The sequence below is a fragment of the Amblyomma americanum genome, chromosome 1 (assembly GCF_052857255.1).
Source record: "Amblyomma americanum isolate KBUSLIRL-KWMA chromosome 1, ASM5285725v1, whole genome shotgun sequence".
Taxonomy (NCBI): Eukaryota; Metazoa; Arthropoda; class Arachnida; order Ixodida; family Ixodidae; genus Amblyomma; species Amblyomma americanum.
The window spans coordinates 257,265,407-257,287,730 of NC_135497.1; the positions used below are offsets into that span (position 1 = coordinate 257,265,407).

Below are 22,324 nucleotides of genomic sequence, written 5' to 3' on the forward strand. Positions count from 1 at the left end.
ACAATGTAAGCAAGTCTACCAGCCTCAGCTGTCTTCAGTTCCGATGGCGTCAGCTCCTCCGGAAGCCAGGAAATGGCAAGCTGTCGAAACCAAGCAGAGCATTATGAGGGATGTCGAGAGCGGTTTGAAAAAATTGGCTGTGGTTTAGCTCTGGTTAACCCTAGTTGAATTGCGAAAGCTTCGTTTCCTCGGCATGTCGTCAATGCAGCGTCTCATTCCGACGCTCTCGAGAACTCAAACTGGTCTCTTCCTCAGTTGAAGAGTCACTCCGGGACGTGGCACGACTTCGTCTAGCCGCATCTTCGTTACGATGCTTCTCAGAGTCGTGCGGCGTGTCCTTCTGGCGTCTCTTGAGCGCGCTGTCTCTTCCTTGCTGCGTTCTGGTGTTGCTGCGTCTCTTTCGCGCTCTCCATAACGACTACAGTACACTGAGGCGAAGCGCATATATATATATATATATATATATATACACCCCCCACGAGGCAACACCTCCTCTCCTTCTACCCCAGCAGAGCACATCTGGTGGAGCGAGCAACGACGGCAGCGGCGTCGACGCCATCTGTTGGAGTGCGGCTGCGGCATTGCTAGGCAACGACGGCTCAATGTTGTTCGTTGGCCACGGCATACGGCTGAAGTGCGCGACGAGCCTAAATGGCTCGCTGGCTGGCGTAGTGTTGCTTTCGCAACAAAAGGCTAAGGTGGCAAAAAAGTATGGTGTCGCCGACGTTACCGTGTCTGCCATTTGGAAGAACAGCGACAAGTTGCAACAACAGCTGCAGGAAGACTCCGCGTCGCTTGCAAGGAAGCAGATTCGTGCGTCAAAGTACGAAGGTGTCGCCGCTTGTTTGAACAGTTTCGTGAGGTCCGGGCCCAGAGCGTTCGATATTGCAAATCAAGGACAGGTGCCTTGCAAACATTTTGGGGCATGATGGTTTCAATTCATTGAACGGTTATATTCAGCATTTCAAGGACTGGCACGAGATAAGCTCGTCGTCTTCGTCGCCGACCCTGACAGCGTTAAGTGTGAAGTAGCCGCCAGAGATGAAGGCATCGTGGTAGCAATGCGCGGTCGCGATGAGCCTCTATCCGAGAATGAGCCAAACAAAGTGAGTAAAAGTGCAACAGAAGTTTCGTGCAAAGACCCGCTTGATTGTTGCAAGAAACTGCGCTCACAGAAACCTCAGCGAGCAAGCTTTCAAGTGCTTCACTGTTTTTGAAGATGAAGTCATTAGCAAAGCAGTTCAGTTGCAGCGCCAGACGACGCTTCGACAAAATGATCAAATGATCTTCTTCTATGTTGCCAGTGATTGCAGTGTTGTGCGTCTGATGCACTGTCAGGTGCACTTTGAAAGGCAGGCTGGCCATTCTGAAAACGCGAATGCATGGAAAAACTACGTTTTGGTTACAGTGCAGTACCGCTTATAATGCACACTTTCCCGACTCCCGCGGTATGCGTTATAAGCTGTCTATGCTGTACCATGGGGTGCTCCATGTACACCAATGTCTTACGCATCATCTGAAAGTAGAAAACACGCAAGCCAGCATTTCATGTCGACGGTCGTTTAAGGAGTTTCACCATCACTCACAAAGCCTTTGAGTCAACAGCATTGAGTTCTTTTGCGTTTGAAAGTGACCTGCAGGTCTCGAGCACCACAATCTAATGCTCATTTGTTAGGCATTGAGAGTACCCATGTGACCATGCCTTGAGTAAAAAGTGGCATGTGCTATCCAAATATCACTATACTCCATCTAGTTCCTAACAACACTAAGGAAGGTAGAGACCTCCTCAGCCAATAAGAACAGTGTTAAATGTGTTATTCTGCATCATATCACCAGTGTCTCATCAGCTTGCGGTGTACAGATATTATTAGAAATGCTGTCTATGTACCATAAGCGTATGCATGTCTACGTACGCTACACGCATGCATTTTGTGGGAAATTACAACATTTTTTGCACATTTACTTTAGTGTATGTAAATGGAAACGCAATGACAGAGATAGATGGATGGAAGTTAGGAGCATCACCTTTGAACCGGGGCAGTGGCAGGTGCTGCCATGGTGAGCTGTTTTTTTTTTCCTTTTTAAGCAATCCGTCAAACTGAACTGTATTATCTATAAATTCGCCATTTTTTTTTTAAATACAGGTTTCAATCCTGAACTTGTAACCTTATGCCTCTACCCTGCTTTTGAGTCACTAATCTTCGAACCGTCTTTTTTGATAACTTCTACCACAGATTCATTCAGTTCACCTTTGTTGTGTGTGTGTGTGTGTGTGTTCCGTGCTTTTCGATACCGATGGACCTGCAAGCAAAATAATTTATTTGTTATCTCTAAATCCTAGGGCCTCAGGGAGAGTGACTGCCTGCACCACACACTGCACATGTCATCCTCTTGGTTAAATTTTTTTTTCCTAGCTTTGCATTTTAAGGCACCCTGATCTAGCATCAAAGAGTAGATTGTGCTGCCTCTCGAGTTATTTGCCTTTTTCCATTTCTATACAGTTCCACTGTCTCCTTCTTTTCCACTTAATTAATCCAGTTTTTACCTTCTGCATTTTTTACTTGCCATTTAGCACTCTTTATTTCTCAGTCACTGTTTCCTGCACACTTACTGGTTGATTTCCTAGTCCTTCCATGGGATTGCGAGTCAAAACTCTTTTTGTACATGTAATAAAGTACATTAGCTGCCCACCTGCTGTCGCCCAATTTCCTCAAGTGTTCTCCATGTAACATTTTAATCAGAGCCTCCCGTGTATTGAACAGTATACATGCCATGTCTCCCTCTACTGCTTCATTTGTGGTTTTGCTGTGAGCACCTAGCACTAATCTTTTTGTCTTCTAGTTTATTTCTAATTTATTTCTAGTCACGACTGAACTTGTGCCCTTAGGCATAGAACCACACGCCCTAAATGTAAGCCCCCGACTCCATAAGCTTAGCCTAGTGGCACCATCTGGTTGTTAGATTAGGAACTATTTTTGTCAACAAACTAATGCTTCTCTTTTGAACTAAGAGCAGCAGAATCGTTACTGTAACCAATCTACCCTGCTTCTGAGTCACCCTGCTTTTCAGGGTAACAGGGTAGATAAAGCAAATTTATCGCTCATACATTTTGTTATAGGCAAGATGAGGGACTATGCAAAAGAATGGTGCCCCATTTATGGCCAGTGAACGTACTGAAAGAGGCAGTAACAATGACGAATCCAGTCCGAAGCAAGTAGTCCTGTTTTAAAGGACGGCGCCAGTTTAGAAACAATATTTTAGCCTACGCTAAAGCATAGTTTAGTTTATGGGTGTTTAACGTCCCAAAGCGACTCAGGCTATGAGAGACGCCGTAGTGAAGGGCTCCGGAAATTTCGACCACCTGGGGTTCTTTAACGTGCACTGACATTACACAGTACACGGGCCTCTAGAGTTTCGCCTTCATTGAAATTCGACCGCCACGGCCGGGATTGAACCCGCATATTTTGGGCCAGCAGCCGAGTGTTGTAACCACTCAGCCACCGCGGCAGCTCCCACACAAAAGCCACACATGCTAAACTCAGGAAATAGCACATGCAATATAACAGTGCGGTAAGGCTCAAGTTGAAGGTGTTTGGCACATGTACACTTCAAAGAACGCTATTTTTTTTTTAGCGCATGCTATCCCATATGGCCAATTTCATGCTGGCACTACTTTCTGTGGCATTAGAACGTCACCTCTGCACTCATTGCAGCTTTGGTAGTGCTGCAAGGAACTACTAAGATGGAGTATAGCTTGGCACAGAACAAATGCAGCAAAGGCAGTTACAAAACTTACACTGGCGTGATATGGCTCTCTCCATGCCCTCCTTCTTTTCTTTAAGAGACTGAAAGAAGAAGAGAAGATGTAAGAGCACTGCACTTTCCATTGCAATGTTATCAAGCAAGCACTTCATATGCAGGCTAACCCACAAATAACATGTGCAGAGGAAACATGGAGCCACCAAACAATGACTGAACAAGCCGCCTTTCTTTTCTTCTCACTGAACAAAACAGCAAGGTCTCAGCATTGTATTGCCAAAACCTTAAAAAGAATCACCTTGATTCCTCTGCACGAGGCACACTATACAGATACAACAAGAAGGAGAAGGAAACAGGACACACATTGAGTGCAGACAAAGAAAAAGTCTGTCATTATTACACAGCCGAATCTCAACAATTCGACCTCAAAGGGCACTGAAAATGTTTTAAGTATGCAAAAGCTTGAATTAAGGAGAGCCCAGCCAGGATTCTCCTAATATATGCGATGCTGACAGGATCAAACAATCAGTTCATATTAAACGAGTTCGAATTACCAAGATTCCACGTAGTGTATATTATGTAGTGTAATGTAGTATGTACTTCCTAGTCAACCACGGATATCCATGGTAGGTCCGAATCTCCAGTGCCTGGCTGGGATGTTCGTAGGGCAATCCTACGGATGTCCATATCCGGATATACACATTGAAGATGGTGTATGTCCGAGGGACATTTGTTACCGGATGGCTGGCTGACATCCCAGCAGTATCCGTAAATATCCCGCTAGGGATCTGAACTAACGACATGGAATATATATTTTGTTTTTCCTAGGACAAAAATTAAATTTTTTTTTGCAAATGACAATCTTCACTCCATGTTTCTACAGCCATCAGTTTTATATTCAGAATAATTAAGATCACTCGAATATGGTGTTAATGTGAGAGAACCTGAATTAATCTAAATGCGTGACTTTCTGGCGCCAGTGCTCATAATTAGCGCCCTTTTCTCCTCCAACATTCCTTAGAGGTAACAGAGGCATGCAGCCGTCCATGAAAACTAAACAGACTGAACTCCTACCAGGGACCGCGGCAGAGCGACCGGCCTAAAAGTTGATATTATCAGTCAGTCAACAAATGTGGCGCGATGGTCGCATTGTTTTTTGTTGCGTGGTGCTCCTTTTGCAGCAATGTGCAGTTTGTTTGTTCTGTGGTTGCTTGGCTGTGTTACAAATGTGATGTGTCGCCTACGCGCTTGAAAATACCTTCTTTTGCACCTGAAGCTCTCATGAAAAGCTCTGGTGTCGTACCCTTGCTGAGACGCGTTGCAGCGAATGAAAGAAGCAGCCTGGTGTTATCACTTGCAAGGTAAGTTACTGCGCTTGAAAATTACTTTCAAGATGTTGCTGCAGGATGAGTGAAGTGCATTAGTGCAGTTATACTCTATTGCACAACTTGTTTACACTGGAGTTGAAGTTACAAGCACGATGCAATAGCTGCCGCAAACATGTTTGCTCACAATCGTGAGCCTAAGTGCATCGCACCTGCTTTTCTTTTTTGCTCTACACTGCTAAAAAAGTTGAGATCGGGTGTAGTTACACAGTGTTTCTTAAGGCAGCAATTGTACGTAGGTTTACAATTGTGATAAAACAACGCGCGAAAAGCATAGTGTCAGGATGGTGTGTGTTTTGTACTGATTCGACTGAGTTTTTATTTTCCTATTGCTTTTGCAGTGTGGATGTGACCCGCCTGTGAAATGTGGAATCTATTGGTGCCCAAATTATGCCCCGTTATGGAAAGCACAGGTAGGTGAAAATGTAAAAGTTGTCTACTTTCACAGCTTATAGACTTGTTTCATTAGGCTTGCCGAATCGAAGTCTCCAACCATCTATGAACAGTGCTTTGCACTCTGCAGTAGCTTTGTTTAGGAAAGCTTAAGTGTTCTGTTAAATTTGCGAACTTCAATGAGATCATGCAGTGTGTTGGTGCAGCAAGGACTTGGTGCAGCTTTGTCAAACATGTTTATGCTCACAGGGCTCAGTGCTGAGCCAGATAGCAGGACCTTATATGGCACCCCTAGCATACTTATTTTTTTTGGCCATGTAGTGTGGACGTGACTGACCTGTATAGTACCTGTAGTGTACAGCAGCAGCCTACAGGTTAAGTTTGAACTGCTGTGCAAGTTTCCTTCTCTGACATAATGGATACTTTCTTTTTCTTTGCTCTGTGCAGTGGAGGGTATCCAGCTATAGTGCAGTGCACTTGTACAGTGAAGGATAAAAATTTGTAGGTTGAGAGTTCGTGGGAAAAATTTATCTCTGCGATGTTAGCCAAAGCAATTTAATCAAGAACCTAGAATCATGAGGATACATACTCGATCTTACTGAACAAATTCCAGCTGACTGACTAGTGAGGCAATGCAAAAATAAATGTTTTTCCAGAAATCCACATCCCGCAAACTTTTCTCTATAACTGTACCTTGTGCCCAACGTTCTAAGTCATCGGGTAGCTTGCAGCTGTGTGGTAAGGATCCCTACTCTCACCTTTGAATTTTTAGCCATATGGATGTGACTGCCTGTGGGAGTAGCTGTAGTGTTTTGCACTGTAAATGCATTTTTCATGAACTGGTACAAAGCTTTTTGCAGAGGGGCATATTTGTCTATTTTTTTCAGCGTTTTTTTGAGGAAGCAAAGTATTTTGCATTTCAAGAAATATTCTCACCTCCGTTGCTTACGACTTAAGAGTTGTTCAAGATAAAAACTTGCTCTCACAGCTACAGATAACTAAGCTAGTGGGCACTGTGGAGTTATTGCATAGAAGTGAATGTGGTCAGTCAAATTCGCTTTCTTTAATAACATATTCTGAACTTAGTGTGCACTGTTTTCTGATGAAAATGTCCCCAGTTTGGCTACAAATTCATACATGGTCTGTACAGTATCCTTCCTGCTGCATAAACCATCTCTATGGCCAGCTAGGCATTACCTGCGAATATCCTCAAACCATCTGCCGGCGGATATCCGGGATGGATATCTATCAGTCTAAATAAAACTTGTACCTCCGTCGGAGGTACGTGCAAGAGCCGATGGACATTGGCAGATCTCCCACGGATATCTGTATATCCAGTGAAGGGCGTACTTCAGAGATCTGATGAATGCACACTGGTTGATTGGATTAGTGCATAGCAGTCAAGATGCTGATAATCAAACAGGCTCAACTGGTCACCAAAAAAACAAGTATTAATAACTGCTGAAAGTAAAGAACAAGAGTCATGTGAAATCGTCTTTGCCTTCTGTACCAATTTGGTTGTGTAGAGCTATCACGACACACCTGCAAAAATACGACATGGAAAAGCTTAACACGCGTAACCTTCAGCAGCTTCCCACCAAGGACTTCTAAGATATGAAAGTATGCTTTAAACAATTACCACCGGCAATAATTCTCAACATACATTCATGGATGCTATATGTGCTAAAATATAATGTGAACTTTAACCTTGATAATTTTCTGACCACCATTCCACTCCCTAAGAATGCTTTTCTTTCTTCCCAGTGGAAACTTTGGGTGCTGACCCCACCGATAAGTTCAACAAGGGACACATTCTTTCAGTTAACCATTTTTCATGTTATCGGCATGCCATCCAAAGTGCCACGAAAATAATGCACTAAATTGTGTTTAAGAGTATACCAGCAGAAAAAATAACAAAGATGCAGGACTATATGTATGGATTGCTGTGTGCAATACAAATACTGCACCATGCATTATTCCCATGTAGCCTATTGCAAGAGTACAGAGGAGTTGAGAGACAGATAAACGGCAGCCACAGGTAGGCAAACGGCGTCGCTTTTGCTTCCCCTCCCTTACCGTAAACTGTTTGCCCTCCTGTTCTGTCACCCTCACTTTCAGTGCTTTGATGTCTAGGTCACTTTTTCATACTGCTGACATTACAGTAATGCTGAAATTAGTGTGCAATAAACATTTTAATAGAAATATTGAACACGTTATTTGGGCAAGAAAACTGAACCAACTGTACAAAGCTTTGATGGTTTGATAAAAGAATATAGGAGTAGAGGTGAACATGACTACAATGCTTCACCTTCATCCTTACCTTACCAGCGAAGATGAGGGAGCCCATGCCTTACCATGTGATGGTAGCTTTGTTGAGAGGTGCTTTTGGGAGCTCATTAAAACATAGAGGCACTAGTAAACCTTCTTAGCATGCTGTTGTCACCGTTTTAAATCTCCAGCGGCAGCTGTCAAAAGCATTGCAAGTTCACCTTTACATTCAATATTTTGGTGACCTCAAAAAACATCCAGGCCTGAAATCTTTGGTTCCTTTTGCACCAGTAACTACTACTGTGCTGCAGCACTTGAATTCTTTCGCTACTACACTATAGGCCATCAGACGTATATGACCGACGTTTTCAACATGCTGGCAAAAATTAAAGTTGGCACTTCTGGACAAGCTGCGCCATCCAGTTTGCTTCTATAACACCAACTCTTTGGTTTCAGTTTTGTTTTTCTTTTTATGATGTGTGTAGGCGATGTGAAAAATGAAACTTTGACCAGATTTCAGTTCCAAGAGCGAGACTTCGTCTCAAAGGCCCGGGACATCAGCATGTGCTCACATGTATTTTTTTTTTTGCCGTCCACAATGCATTTTATGCAGGGATGTGCGAATAGTGGTTTTTTGGTTCGAAGCGATTAGTAGTTTTCTTCGAATAATTTCGAAACGAATATTTGAAATACTTCTACACAAGAAAGTTTGAATGGCACAATAGCTATTTTCAAAATAATATGTACTTTTCGAACATAAAAGGCCATTACATAAAAAAAGAAATTACATTGAAGCTTCACCAGACTCATCGAAGCTGTACTGACGTCCTTCGAAAATTGACATCAGAAATTGGGAGGGTTGAACCTGCATGTGGTGCTGACGCATCTTTGGGTTGTCTGATCTATATATGGGGGGCCTCCAACTGCTGCTCTTAACTGCGACTGTGTTGTTCCGCAGCTGTTCCTTTTAAGTGGCGACCCCATGACACCTGTGAGCAGTGCACACCACACGCCCAGAGCCAACCCACGTCCGGCGCCAGAAAGGGTGTCTCCATGTGTCTCGTGCTAGCTCCCTTTCGTACTTGCACAGTCACACTTGTTTAGCGAATTTCACAGTGAGAAGAGCACCTGCAGCAGCTGCAGTCAGCTCAGACTCCATGCGTGGAAATCAAGGGAGCCGCGTGTCCTCTAATTACAGAGATTAAGCATAGCGTGAATTGTTTCTGCAAGGAGCCACTGTGCATGCGCAGAACACCTTGAGGATGCCACAAGGTGCCAGGCGCCGGTCAACAGTTTGCACGCCTGCCCCGCCAGGACCAATCAGCGTGTGCACACTGGCGGCGCAAAAGAGGATCGCGCTATGCTGAATCTCTCTACTGATACATGCCGCTCTGCCGGTGAGAGCGCGTGCGCAACACGGATAGTAAGGCCACAGACAACATCTGGCAGGTATAGATACGAGCACCGCACTTCCGCCTGATCATGTCTGTTGCCACGAGCATGTGCAGACTGGCTCCGGCATACGTGCGGGAGCATAGGTGTGCGGTGCGGAGTTGGGGCTTTGGTTGCGTGCTTGTATTCTTTTTTTGTTACCAGCATATTTAACCAATCAATTTTTAAAAATTTTTGCACCTGCAACTCTGGCATTTTTTTCATTCAGAAGTATAACCAATAACCTACAGTTTCATGCACTAAAATGCGCAATGCATTTGGCACTTCTTGATGAAATAATCGTTATTTTAAAACACAAAAAATTGGTCATTTTTTTTATTAGCAGCGGAACAGTCAATGACTGAGTCCTGCATTTTCTCAGCACATATGGAGCAATACAGCGACAGACCTGGAATCTATCATTATCAACAAACCAAAGCATACAAGAGAACTGATTTTTCCCTTCATTGCACACTGATATTTTCAAGGAGCCATTCTGCTCCTGCATTTCCAGACGCCTGCTGCCAACAAGTGGCACCTCTCCACATGAGCCATCAGTAAGCAGCCTAGTACATTTGTCTCTCTGCCAAGCACAACAGCTGAATTTTTCAACAAACAAGAAGCACAAGACACTCACGGATATTTGGTCAAGGGCATTTTGAAGTTCTGCACTTTGCTGGGAATGTTTTTCCTGTAGCTTGTTCAGCTCCATTCTTAATTGCTTGTGCTGAAGGAGAAGGAAGACAAGAAAATTCAACGGCATAGTATAGAGTATAAGCACTGTTACAAAGGTCACAAACTTAAATGCAAGCAAACATGAAAAAATATTTTTACACCCATCTTGGAAAGTCTCTGACCCACCTCCTTGTCGTTCACAAGAAATGTCTAGAAGACTAAGTATAAGTACTTTGAGTGGTGCCATATCGAAATGTTTTATTGCCCAACATGATAAAAAAAATTTGATGTAAAATATACAGCTTTCACCACTCCTCTCAGATGAAGGTCTCAACTCCTTTTACCCTCAATTTGAGTGGTGCTGCTGGCATTAGGGTGGATTAGTGTGGAAGCTGACACCTCCTAACAAGCTACAGAAGAGCGAGCCCTATGAAGGAAGTTAGACTTTACTTCAGCACTCAATTTGTGAGTACTGCACACATCACATGATCAGGTAACTTGGCTGAGGTGCACACGATGGGGCTGTCTACACACTGCCTGCGACAGCTAGACAAGCTGAAGGTGGTGGTTCAGCTCCTCTTTAATGTCTTCACCATGCTATCAACAGATGTAAAAAAAGCTAAGTACAGAATTCTATGGTATTCAAAGAAAGGTCTATCAAGTTTTTATAAAATCACCGACTGTATAAAAACAATGCTAATGTTGCAGTAATACAGATACAATAACACGTTTTCCAGTAAATTCATACTACCATCATCACCAACAGCCACACTGAGTCTACTGCAGCAAAATTTCAGCAAAATTTTCTCAAGACATCACCCCATCTGACCCACCTTCCTCCGAATATGTTTTTGCTCTCTTGGTATTCACTCTGTCACTCTAAGACAACAAATTGCCAGTTCTGCACATTGAATGTCCTGCCCATGTCCCCTTCCTTTCTTTAAAGAGCCCCAGCAAGGGCCTCTCAATAAAGTTGCGATATGTCTGGGATGTTAAAGGACACTGCTTCATAATTATCCTCAAGCAAGAATTTTTTTAATGCATTTTCTGGAAGCTGAGTTATATGCAAAAAAAATTTGAGCTTCCACGTCTTTGCACCGTTCCCTCTCCTCTCGCACGCCAGAACGGCAGCGCTCCTCCGCCAGCCTCACCCACTCGGCCCCTTCCCTACCTTCCCCGGCTGCAGCATGCACGTAGTGGCTGCATGACGTCTGAAAGGATTTGGCGCTGTGAATCAATGATAACCCCCGGCTGCTGCACGACGTGATGTCGTATGCCAGGTTTTTGCACGAAAGCCCGGCACCGCCACTAGGTGCGAAAGCGGGAATTTTTAAAAATATATTCCCACCCTTTTTTGATGTCTCGTACGCGGCATGGACACTCGGTGGCCTGTACTCTACATAGTGCAACCATTTTAAAGCCAAGCTCAAACACCCCTTTCTGTGGCCCTTTAAATCCAGCCACAATACCCTCACAGTTTGTATCTGCTCTCTACTCCCCGCTGTTTCCTTTCTCTTGTGTAACAAGCCCACCCAACACTACCACCAGTGAGTGTAACAAACACTGGACACAGAAGCATTGAGACAGCACAGATGACTCTGTGCTCTTTCGCGCACACACTGTGGGGGCCTGCCCTGCAGCCCCCTGTGTTTGCTTTCCCGTGAGGCACCGTGCAGCAGCAGTCTCACCTCGAGGAGGAACGCATTCCTTTGTCAGTTACATTAATTGGCAAAAGAGGGCACCAGCAACGCTACACGGGGGACTGCTGAAGCCCGCGCGCGGGAGAGGGGGCTCTTCGGCTGGGATCGTCGGCATGAGCGGACGTGTCGCTCGCGGCTCCGCTCTTTGCCGGCGAGGCGAGGAAGCGACGGGGAGATCCGCTCCCGTATATCGTCCTGTCCGGCCTTCGGAGTATATACCCCTTGCCCTAGCGCAGGCAAACATTCGCTCGGAACCTTGCTGGTGAGTCGGACGACCTTGATTCATTAGCGTACCTTGTTGCTAGCTGGCGTTATTGTTGCTGTAGCAATAAATGCCCGTTTGTGTCAGCCAACGTGTTGTTCCTTTGTTCCCTCAGAGCAAGGCCCGCCGTGGTTGGCGTGCGCTCGGTAGCGTACGCGATCACAGGGTGGGGTCCGCACGGCTTTGAACCGTGTCAGCCGCGATTGAGTGGGGAGAACGTATTTATCTTCCCAAGTCAACCCCACAACACACACTTCATCTTCGTCGTGTGCCCGCTCAATACCATGCGGCAAAATTATCTCTATAATTTTTCTTTTAACTGTTTGCTGCAGTTATTAACCTCTTTCCTAGCTCTTCTGTTGGCTCCAAAGTTTCAGCCCCACAAGTGTGAGTGCTGGCAAGATACACAGCATTTATATACTTTCTTTTCAGGGATGTGAATAAGCAGCAGTTCGTAATTTGGGAATGACAGCACATACACCTCGTACCATATATACCCATACGCACAGCACATACATCTCATGCCATATGGTACTATACGAAAACACTCCGAGTATAAACCAAACACCATGATACAGCTGAAGTAATGCTGAATAATCCAGGCATGGGCTCCGAGGAGCACTGTGCATTCCTGCAGGAGGTAACCAAACTTTTTTGAGCTCTAAACCCGTACCTCAAAGCTGTGCTCTTCTTTCGCCTCTGGCATTTGGGCCATGGTGAAGCTGCAAATCAATTTGAAGCTATCCATCAAGCACATTTTGATGCTCTGGCAGCCCCGCTCGGCATCCTGAAGCAGTCTGTTGCACTCGGGAGGCTGCGAACAACACAACACAGATACAATGCACCCAGCAAGTAAACAGAGCAGTCAAGAATGGCAACACTTACTCGGATGAATACACATGTGAACATTTCGCTTCTCTACAGCTGCCCACAACTAAAGGGAAAAAAGTCAGCAAGAGAAAAAGTTAGCTTACTCAAAATATGAGCCCCCTTTAGTGTTGGTTGCATGCTTTTAGTAGTGGTAACTGGCTTAGATTAAAACGAAGAGTAAGAGCATGGGCCTGTCGACTAGCACCAGCTGGGACACTATCGCTGCTGCATGCAAATAGGCAAGGGAGAGTAGAAAGAAAAAGTGAAAAGGCAAGAAAAAATTAGATGTGCAGCTGCAGTCACTGTGTGCACCCCATGTGCACTAGTAATGTGGCATATTGGTAGAAAAAGAGTCATGGCAAAATGCCGAGACTTCGCTTCACAGGTAGCATCAATTTGGCAAGCTGTGCACCAATTTGCAATAGCTGTCACAATGACAAAAGTCTGTTTGAAATGGCCTCCTATGAATGACGACCCTTGCACACCACTGATAAATGGTTAGAGCTGCAACTGCTGCAGCATGAGAACACAATAGATGTAAAGCCACCTCTCCCCTTAGAGACAAAAAAAAAAGTGCCTTTGTAGTAAAGCATACCCTCTACAGCTGTACGGCTGATAATTTTTTAGATCAACAGTTTGCAAAGATTTTCATTTTGTGGCATTATGGCAGTTCAAATGATTAAGGGACCTCACAAAAGTAGCCGAACAAAACTCACCAACTTGACAAAGCCTGCTAAAACACAACAATATCAGCAGTACCGCTGCAGCAACATGGCGAACCCCTGATAATAAACTTCATGAATGATTGACTGATCATGAAGTTTATTATCAACTGATCATACTCTTTACCTTTAATGCAACAATAAGAGTGAAAACAAATCAATGTATAACAGAGGTTATCAAAACTTGCAAAAACCTATAATAACTACATCTCATGCACAGCATTCCCAAAAGCATAAGAAAAAGAAAAACATGGTTTCATGCAGCTCACAACAGGTAGTACCAAGACTACCTAAAACTAAACTAAAAGCATAACTAAACACACACTGGAATGAGGCAACCTAAGAAAAAGCTAAGAGACTACAGGAAGAAACATGCCGAAAACTGTGTTCGGGAAAACACCAAAAAAAAAGTGAATTAAAAAAAAAAGTCCCACCACCTACTTGTAGGCAGAAGAAACTATGTTTGAAACCCAGTGTTACCTGGAATCCAATGGCCTTGCAAATAAGTAATGGTGTCCACTCCCTTGGCTGAGTGTTCAGCTTTACCAGGTGTAAAACAGTATAAAAAAGTGCCACCTGGAACCCTATTCTAACTTTGACCACTCTAGAAATCGATCCCTTAAAGCAGTCACTGAATGGCCAAAGCAACAGAAGTAGAAGTAGTTAAAACAACTGCAGTTCGCACAACTGTGGTGAGATTCAAGCTCAATGTCCTACAAGAAGATGCAGTTCAACAGCTCCAGTGAACTTTATATTGTAATTAAGCATCAAAGCAGCTCCCACAACTTCATATAATTGGTGAGCATATTGGGACCCTCAAGAGATCCAATTTCGAACATGGGCCCTGGTCACTACCAAAGGCCAATTCAAAGTATTTGTTGCCGTTGACCCTGACATGCTGATACACGGGGCAACTAAAAGCAGTCAGGGTTTTAAAAAAGACTGAGTGCCCTATGAAAGTGATGAGTGTTGTGGATGTCATGCGGTGTAGTCTTCAGAATTTTTTTTAATGCAGCATCATATTCATTCACTAAGATTAATAAGCTAGGCTTTGAAATTTTGGCTTAAGTTGAAATGGGGTGTTTACAACAAGGTACCATTTATTTGGCCTCTTTTACCAGCCCAAAAAGAAGGCCTGAAAAATACAGAAAAGTACCACGTGCCAAGTCTGCAGCTGCAGCACTGCGAGACATACTTTCTAAGAACAAAATATAGTTAGTTATCAGTGGTCTGTTCCAAATAGGGCTTCACAATGGTAGTGGCTGTAATATCTGTGCCAGCAACTGCCGACACATCATACGAAGTGAGTGCTATCCTGCTCTTTCGTTCACAACTTATTGCCAAGAGAAGAGGCATGAACTCACTTTCCAAAGCGCATCAACAGTTGCTGATGCAAATCTTGCAGTCAACAGCAAGCACAAAGCCCCACTCTGCGACTGCACATCTGGAAGTACCTTGTTGCAAACTGCCCAGTGGGCTGCTTTTCTAGAAGAGATGCGATTTCCCAAGTGATAATTTATTTCCTAAGCCAAGATTTCAGAAGAATGGAACAATTAAAAAGTGCCAGAAGCTACGACTCCCAACAACACTCAATGGTCTCAATCCCAAAGGTGCTCCATCTTTCCTGAAACCTTGCTTTCTTTCAGTTGGGACATAATGTGTGATAACCAAAGTGATAGAGTTTTTTAAAGGAATTTGATTCGAAAGAGGGAAAATAATCAAGTTAACTGAAAAGGAAAATAGGAGTGCTGATGACGATTAAGCAATAGAAGAAAATCTATTTTACACGATTATTTGAATGTATACACCCTACACTTCTCTTACGCTTTCAAAAATGAACGTAAACCAAACAATTTCACCAGTAGAACAGCTTAAGGTTCTCTCAAAGACTCTTTCAAAGTTTACTTGCATTGAAGTGCACACAGTGACTCCGGACTAGGGGGCTGTCGCTTCCCCAACACTTCCCCAGAGGGGCAGCGCCCCCTCCCCCATCTCTAACTGCTCGCACTCAGATCAGATTTCTGACAAATTCTTCACTTCTAGGATGCTATTAAAGCAGTATGGCTGAGCTAGCTGGCTTCATAAGCAGTCAGTCATAAAGCATTTCATTTCAGGAACCTAACCCCAATCCTGTTGTTGAAGTCGTTGATTGACTGACCTCTGTTCATGAGCATGTTGGCAAAACTGAAACAGACTGGGCAAATTTTTCTAATGCAGTTGACATCACTCTTCGCATGTACATCTTTTTAAAGTTGCCTATTTCAATTTAGGTTTTGTAGGTATTAACAAGTACACCTTTTAACAATGCAAACTGAGAAAAATATAAACAAACAAAAAATTATTGAATAATTAACACGTAGAAAAAAAATACCCCCCCCCCCCCCCCCCCGCCCCCTTCACTCTAAAAAAAGTTCCGGAGTACCTGAGTGCACATCCTATGCACAGATGTTTTCCATCAGCAGTGCAAGCTGGATACGAATGAAATATTCATGGTCATTAATATACTACATATACGAATCTCTTACTGCTTCTTCCTTTCTAGAGATAAAGTGCTTTTGGTGGGGTTCCATCTGCAATCAACACACCATTTAATTCTTTTCAGGTTTATAATTTGTTGTTTATATCAAAGTGTATGAACTAAGTAAATCCCAGCAGAACCCTTACAATACATTCAAACCCAATAATTAAAAACCTGACAGATAAGCATTACTAGGTTTTCATAACCATAGTATGAAGAAGGTGGGCAAAGTATTGCAGTGGACTACTCTGATGTGCTTTAGCTACCAGCCAAACACTATAATGCAAAAAGGCAGCAATGCATGGCTGGTTTCTCAACGCTGCAATTAAAAAAGAAACACCGGCTAAAAGGAAACTTTCTTCCACGCGAATTTTGGCTGGCTTGTGCTTTCACAATAGTAGTACTTCTGCAGCATGGGTCCCAAGAATGCTGGCATAATGTAGTTTGCAACATATGTAATCATACATGATCATCGTGATACCACCATAATGTCATACATCATGGAGGCCACGCTCAAAGCAGTGGGCCTGTAAGAATGATATGCCAAGAAGTGTTACTTTAACGCTCAGCAACCAAAACCCCAAGCCTGGTTGATGCTGCATTACAAATTATTCCGACCTTGTGCATTTATGTCGTTGTCAAAGGAATCTCCACCAAACAGTGGTGGGAATGGCCACAAAAATTTGGAGCAGGGTTTGTATAAGGCAGGATGTCAGTATGAAGAAACTTTCTCAAGCTTCACTACTGGAGTCTGATGCCAAGAAATAAGGCAAACATGTCGATTCAATTCCTTTAATGCAGGGGTCTATGATCTGGGTTCATGGAACCCTTGAGCTTCCTGGAATGCTTGGAGAGAATGACCAATTCCGTATGTATGGGCGTTAACCCCTTAACGCTATTGTGCCATAACTTTAAGGGTAAGCTGAAGTGTCCCCCCCTTTTTTTTTCATTATTCGCACCTGAAAATTTCGTTACGCTTTCCGATTTCTTTCCGAGGTACTTTGCACTAATTTTTATCTTCTATCAAAAAAATTACATTGAGCTCCATTTAGCTCAGGACGACCCAAATCGGCCTTAGTTTTCAGAGAAGCTAGGTGGATACGACATTTGCACACAATACTGTGACATACCATATATGATACACCATGAGGTTAGGGTACTTTCTGTGAACATCCAGAACTACATCTGAAATGGATATAACTAGAAAAAAAAAAATTATTAGCCTAAATGACAGAATTCATCGTTGTCTATGTCTTCGATCGTTTTTGTCTTTGCCGTGCAATGAATGTGCATGGTACATCTTTGCTTTAGCCAAATCAATTTTTTTAGATCCCTTTTAAGACGTTTTTCCTTATATTATGGGTAGCTATCTGGCCTTGCTACTACAGAAAGATTCGTTATCCCTCTCTTTCTCCCGTTATGCATCTTGTCTGCCCTTTTTCTCACATTTCTTTGCTTCTCCTACCCACAGCAGATCACCGTCTTTCTCGTGCCCAGTTGGTTTACTAGCTATGCTCCTATCACCACTACCCAAACAGGTATGAAGCTCTACTTCTCGTTCGGCCATAAAATGAGCTTGAGTCCTAACACCACTTTAATTAACAGAAACATTTAATTAAGAAGGGCAACTTATACTTTGAACATTAAAAAGTATGTCAACCTAATCAACTGCATGGAATGCAGTTTCAGCTGCTGAAATTACGAAACACAACTAAGTGGCAAAATTACCCTTAGCTGCATGCCGTATCAGATGCAATACAGTTAAACCTCGATTCAACGAAGTTGGTAAAACAGCAGTTTACTTCATAGTACTGAAATTTCACTACATCAAAATTCGTCTCCTAGCATGCTAGGAATCTACCAAAAACATGCTGCAGATAACTCATGGGAAAAACATTAATTTGCAATTAAAGTGGACCTTTATTTCTGCCCTTTCTTTACCAGCAGCAGCCACGATGGGTGGCATGGATGATGCACCCGTCTTGAGTTTTGGTTTCGCAGTCATCATCATCACCCTCTTGTAAGTAGTTCGAGCACACCGCTGCCACCGCTGCGGCCTCATGGCCGTCAGTGGCGGCCTCGCGGCTGGCCACACCGCCTTTGAGCACAGGCAGCACGTCACATTTGGCGTCGATTATGAGCAAGGTAGCGCGAGTCGCAAGCTAGCCTAACAGGCTGCCAAGGCTACGCAGACGCTCGTGCCAGCCTCATCCGTAATATTCCAGATGGCGCGGCCGGCGGCGCGCACGCCACTATGACAGTCATCGTATTTGCGTCTGCCAATGCGCTCTGTATGTGAAAGCAGGGCGGCTCCTATATTATGTACGTACGCGCTCCACTCAAGCACTTGTGCCCGTAATACAATTTTACCTCAGGTTCGTTTCCAGCCAGAAATTAAATTTCATTACACTGAAAGTGCAGCGCAAAATCTACATTATATTGAAGCTAAAAATACACTGTGTTCTATGGATGCGAAGTTATGAAAACTGGAAACTTCATTACATCATAGCCGCCTCGGTGGCTCTGTGGTTATGGCGCATGGCTGCTGACCCGAAAGAAACACGAGTTCGATTTCAGCCGCAGCAGTCGAATATCGATGGAGGCCAAATTCTAGAGGCCCGTGCACGTTAAAGAGCCCCAGGTGGCCGAAATTTCCGGAGGCCTTCACTACGGCATCCCCATAGCCTGAGTCACTTTGGGACGTTACGCCCAATAAACCAACCAACTTCCTTACATCGAGGATTTTGTTATATTGAAGTTCGTTAAATCAAGGTTTAACTGTAAACAAGTTAACATCTCTGTCACAACATTATCTGAGGCTCGTCGCACTGCAGAGGCTCTAAAGAGATAACGAGCTATTTTTTCAGTGAATAATTTTTTGAATTAAGAAAATTTTTTCTTCACTGATCTAAATTTTTTAAGAAATACATGACACTGCCTCCAAAAACATTTGAAAAGTAAACAACAGGATAAATCCCCCAAAGGCTGAGGTCCTGCGGGCATGATTGCTAGACAGTGCCCACTCTAGTGCTAAATAAGTAATACTTCCTTTCTTACCGTTCACACCTACTTAAGGTAAGAAATATGCAAGTGTCATATATAATATGCTATGTGGTAAGGGGTCAAGCATTCTTCTCTCTTCTCAGTTGCCATTTTATAGTTCTCATTTGCAGAATATCCATTACAATAATGCCTTTTGAGGAAACGAAGGATTGAAATAAATATTGACTGACCCAAGGAAGAGCAAAAAGAATGCAAGCAACAAGTACTTAACAAATAACTCCTGATGCAGCAATTAGTTGCCTTCCACACTAATGTTACCAGATTCTGCAGTACACTACTAAAGAAATCTCCAAGTGTTATATCACTATCACATGTCTGTTTAGAAAAGCTACAAACCTCAGTGCAGTCAGATGCAAAATCAGCAAGGGCATCAAGTGCCTGTTGAACAGATGCTTCAACTCGACGAATCAAGCAAATGCTCTCGTCAACACGCTTTTTGAGCAATTCGTGATCCGAGAGCTGGACAATGGCGCAAAGATGAACACCAGGCGATGATAGGCTGCAGGAAATCACAGGAAACCCGCTCTTCGAGGCTGGGCAGAAAGAAACAGGATGGCCAGTCTCACCTCATGTCAATTTTTTTCATGCAGGCTGAGAACCTAATGGAGTAAAGGTGCTTAAAAGAACAAGCACTTCAACACTCTAGTACATTTCACAGTAGTGAGCATGCTAAGCTGTCAAAATGCAACCATTATTACAGAATTTTATTCACCATCACTATGATAACAAACCATTTGGGCAAGTTAGAGAAATAGCTTCAGGCGTCCCTTATAGCCCGAGTCGCTTTGTGGCGTTAAACCCCTATAAACCTAAACCGAAACAACTTCAACTTGAACTCTGATAATCAAAATCTATTTTAAGCCGTTTGCTTAATCCAGCCCACCTATTATGAAAGAAATGCAGAAAAATACTGCTGAAATAAACATGCTCTTTTCGTGTAAATGTATAAAATGAACTAACTCTGTACAACAATTTCAAAATCAGCATAGTGTAGATGACAGGGCAAAGAAACAGAAGAGGTTCTGGAATGAAAAAAGGAACAATAACTGTATCACTCAAAAAGTGCACACCTATATTATGTTGTGTGGGAAGAGATCATGGGGATGAAAGGTGAGAGTGATGTGTGTGCTGTGCTTTGGGCTGCATAACTGACCCACCAGAGCCCGGGGGGGGGGGGGGGTCACGTAACAGTGCAGTGTTAGAGACTTTGCCATAACTCCTCCACAACTTCAGCACAACATGCAGGCCAATTATAATGAAATGCAAAAATAAAACATAAATGTCTCCGTGAAAACTACCACTCTCAGCTGAAACATGAAAATATACTGCACGCCTTGATGTTCTTGGCCTTAACTGCTCATCCCTTCATAACTGCTCCTACCAACATAATTATATTTTGGGCAACTGTTTCATATAACAGCATGAAAATCTCAACTTTTTTGCAATTAGCACTGCTGAAATATTTTTGTACTACACAGGGAACAACAATGTAGCTCTGTTGTCTGCACCAATAAAAGAATGATCGTCAGAACAGGAATCTTTCAAGGGCAACTCCAGATGTTTTACGAGCATTTGAGTAGACAACCACATCACATTGCTTTGAGTTGCCTCTCTTGGGTACAAAAAATTGTCAGAGTGAATATCGACACCCACGCGCCCAGTGATATCACACACGCAAGGTTGCTCATAAAAATTGCGTCAATTTAGGCCACGAAATGAGATATTTTAAAATTCATTTACGCTGCAACAAAACATCGGCCTGCTGCGAAACTTGGCAAAAAGAATCAGAAACTGCAGAAAACGTACAGTGAAATTTTTAAAAAAATCTGAGGGGAGAGAAAAAACAGCGGTGTTGCCCGTTAAATAAATGCTGCTCTAAATGTGACAAAAGTAGTATACAAACTACACCTAAGTCTATCCAGGAGTAGGCACAGTATGTAGAATACTTTTCATTGATTAATGAGATGACAAAAAGAAGTTTGCAAGATAACCTCTACCAATTCAATGCTTGTTGCCTTAAAGGTATTTTGCTGGTGTGAAATTTCTGTGTACTGTAATGGCTTCGTAGCCCATTTATTAGGCCTTAAATTCTCCACAACTATGTTTGTGGAGAATTTAATTTGTGGAGAATGTACAAAAATGAATGAAAAATAAATAATGGCTGTTACATAGTATGGCCTGAATGCATAATGATTGAAGGGCAGTTCAGAGTTTTAAATGTTGATAGGAAATACAAATATGACTCCACTGAAGACAAAATGCCCCTATCTCAATGTTTTCAGAATACAGGGTGTCCAGCAAGCTACTCTTTTCAAGTTCTCTGACCTTTCCATGTTTTGCCTGGCTATATCAGTCAAATCTTCCTAGACACTGACACTGCCCTGTCTGAGGAATGATGCCCCAAACCTTTCCAAACACAATGTTCTTGATGGGACATTTAAGTTGATTTATTGAAATACCCTGCTCAGCTCGGCCCATTATCAAGCTGATCTATACCAAGCTCATCTCTAGGAATGAAAGAATGAAGCCTAATGATTATGACTCTCAAAAACACCGAAATACAGTACACTCCCGTTAAGACGAATTCTCGGATAAGGTGAACAATTGAGACCGTTTGGTTGGTTCTTCATAGGATTCAATGTAAAAAAACCGCTTAAGACAAACTATTTCGCACGTGATACAATAAAGACGAACTTTCACAGTGACTACGAACCCCGGCGACCCCAACAGCACTCGTGGGGCATCTGCGGAGGACTGCCGAGTAAAGGAAAAATATATATAAACGCTTCTAGCAAGAAAACACACCCCAACATGATAGCTTCCGCACAACTTCACACCGTTGTGCGAAGAAGCCGTCTTGCGGGGCGCACTTTCTTGCTGATGCAGGAAAGGCAGGGAACCTTTGCTCCTGCCTGTGTGCAGTCACGCAGAGATGTTAGTTTGTGGAATTGTGCACATGTTGCCACCGGCAGACTAAAAGGCGCGCAGGCGTGGTGGTACACTTGCTTTTCGACTTTTGCCTTAAACAGTTGGGAGCCGAATTTCTGACACGGCATCACAATACGAGTTGTCACAGCGTAGAGATGGCCAGATATCGGCGACACATGGGCACTGCTTTCCGCGGATAGAAAGGCACATGGTACACCTGCTCATAGAGTTAATGACAGTTACACTGCAGAAGGAGCATGATAAGAGATGCACCGCTGCCCAGCTGGGAACTTTGAAAGCACTCGGAACCTCAAAAGTAGTCAGGAGCAAAAAAAAAAAAAAAACAGCAG

General features: G+C 43.3%; 1 protein-coding gene across 21 annotated transcripts in view; it reads right to left on the reverse strand.

Annotated features, from left to right (window-relative positions):
- Positions 1 to 22,324, reverse strand: part of LOC144114981 (uncharacterized) — a 154,408-nt gene that overhangs the window by 3,612 nt on the left and 128,472 nt on the right. For all 21 annotated transcript variants that reach the window (XM_077649082.1, XM_077649079.1, XM_077649070.1 and 18 more), the window contains 4 exons: positions 19,383 to 19,579; positions 12,547 to 12,687; positions 9,874 to 9,963; positions 3,797 to 3,845 (listed from right to left, as the gene is read on the reverse strand). In XM_077649082.1, the coding sequence (XP_077505208.1) occupies positions 3,797 to 3,845; positions 9,874 to 9,963; positions 12,547 to 12,687; positions 19,383 to 19,579 (477 nt within the window). The remainder of the gene's footprint in view (positions 1 to 3,796; positions 3,846 to 9,873; positions 9,964 to 12,546; positions 12,688 to 19,382; positions 19,580 to 22,324) is intronic.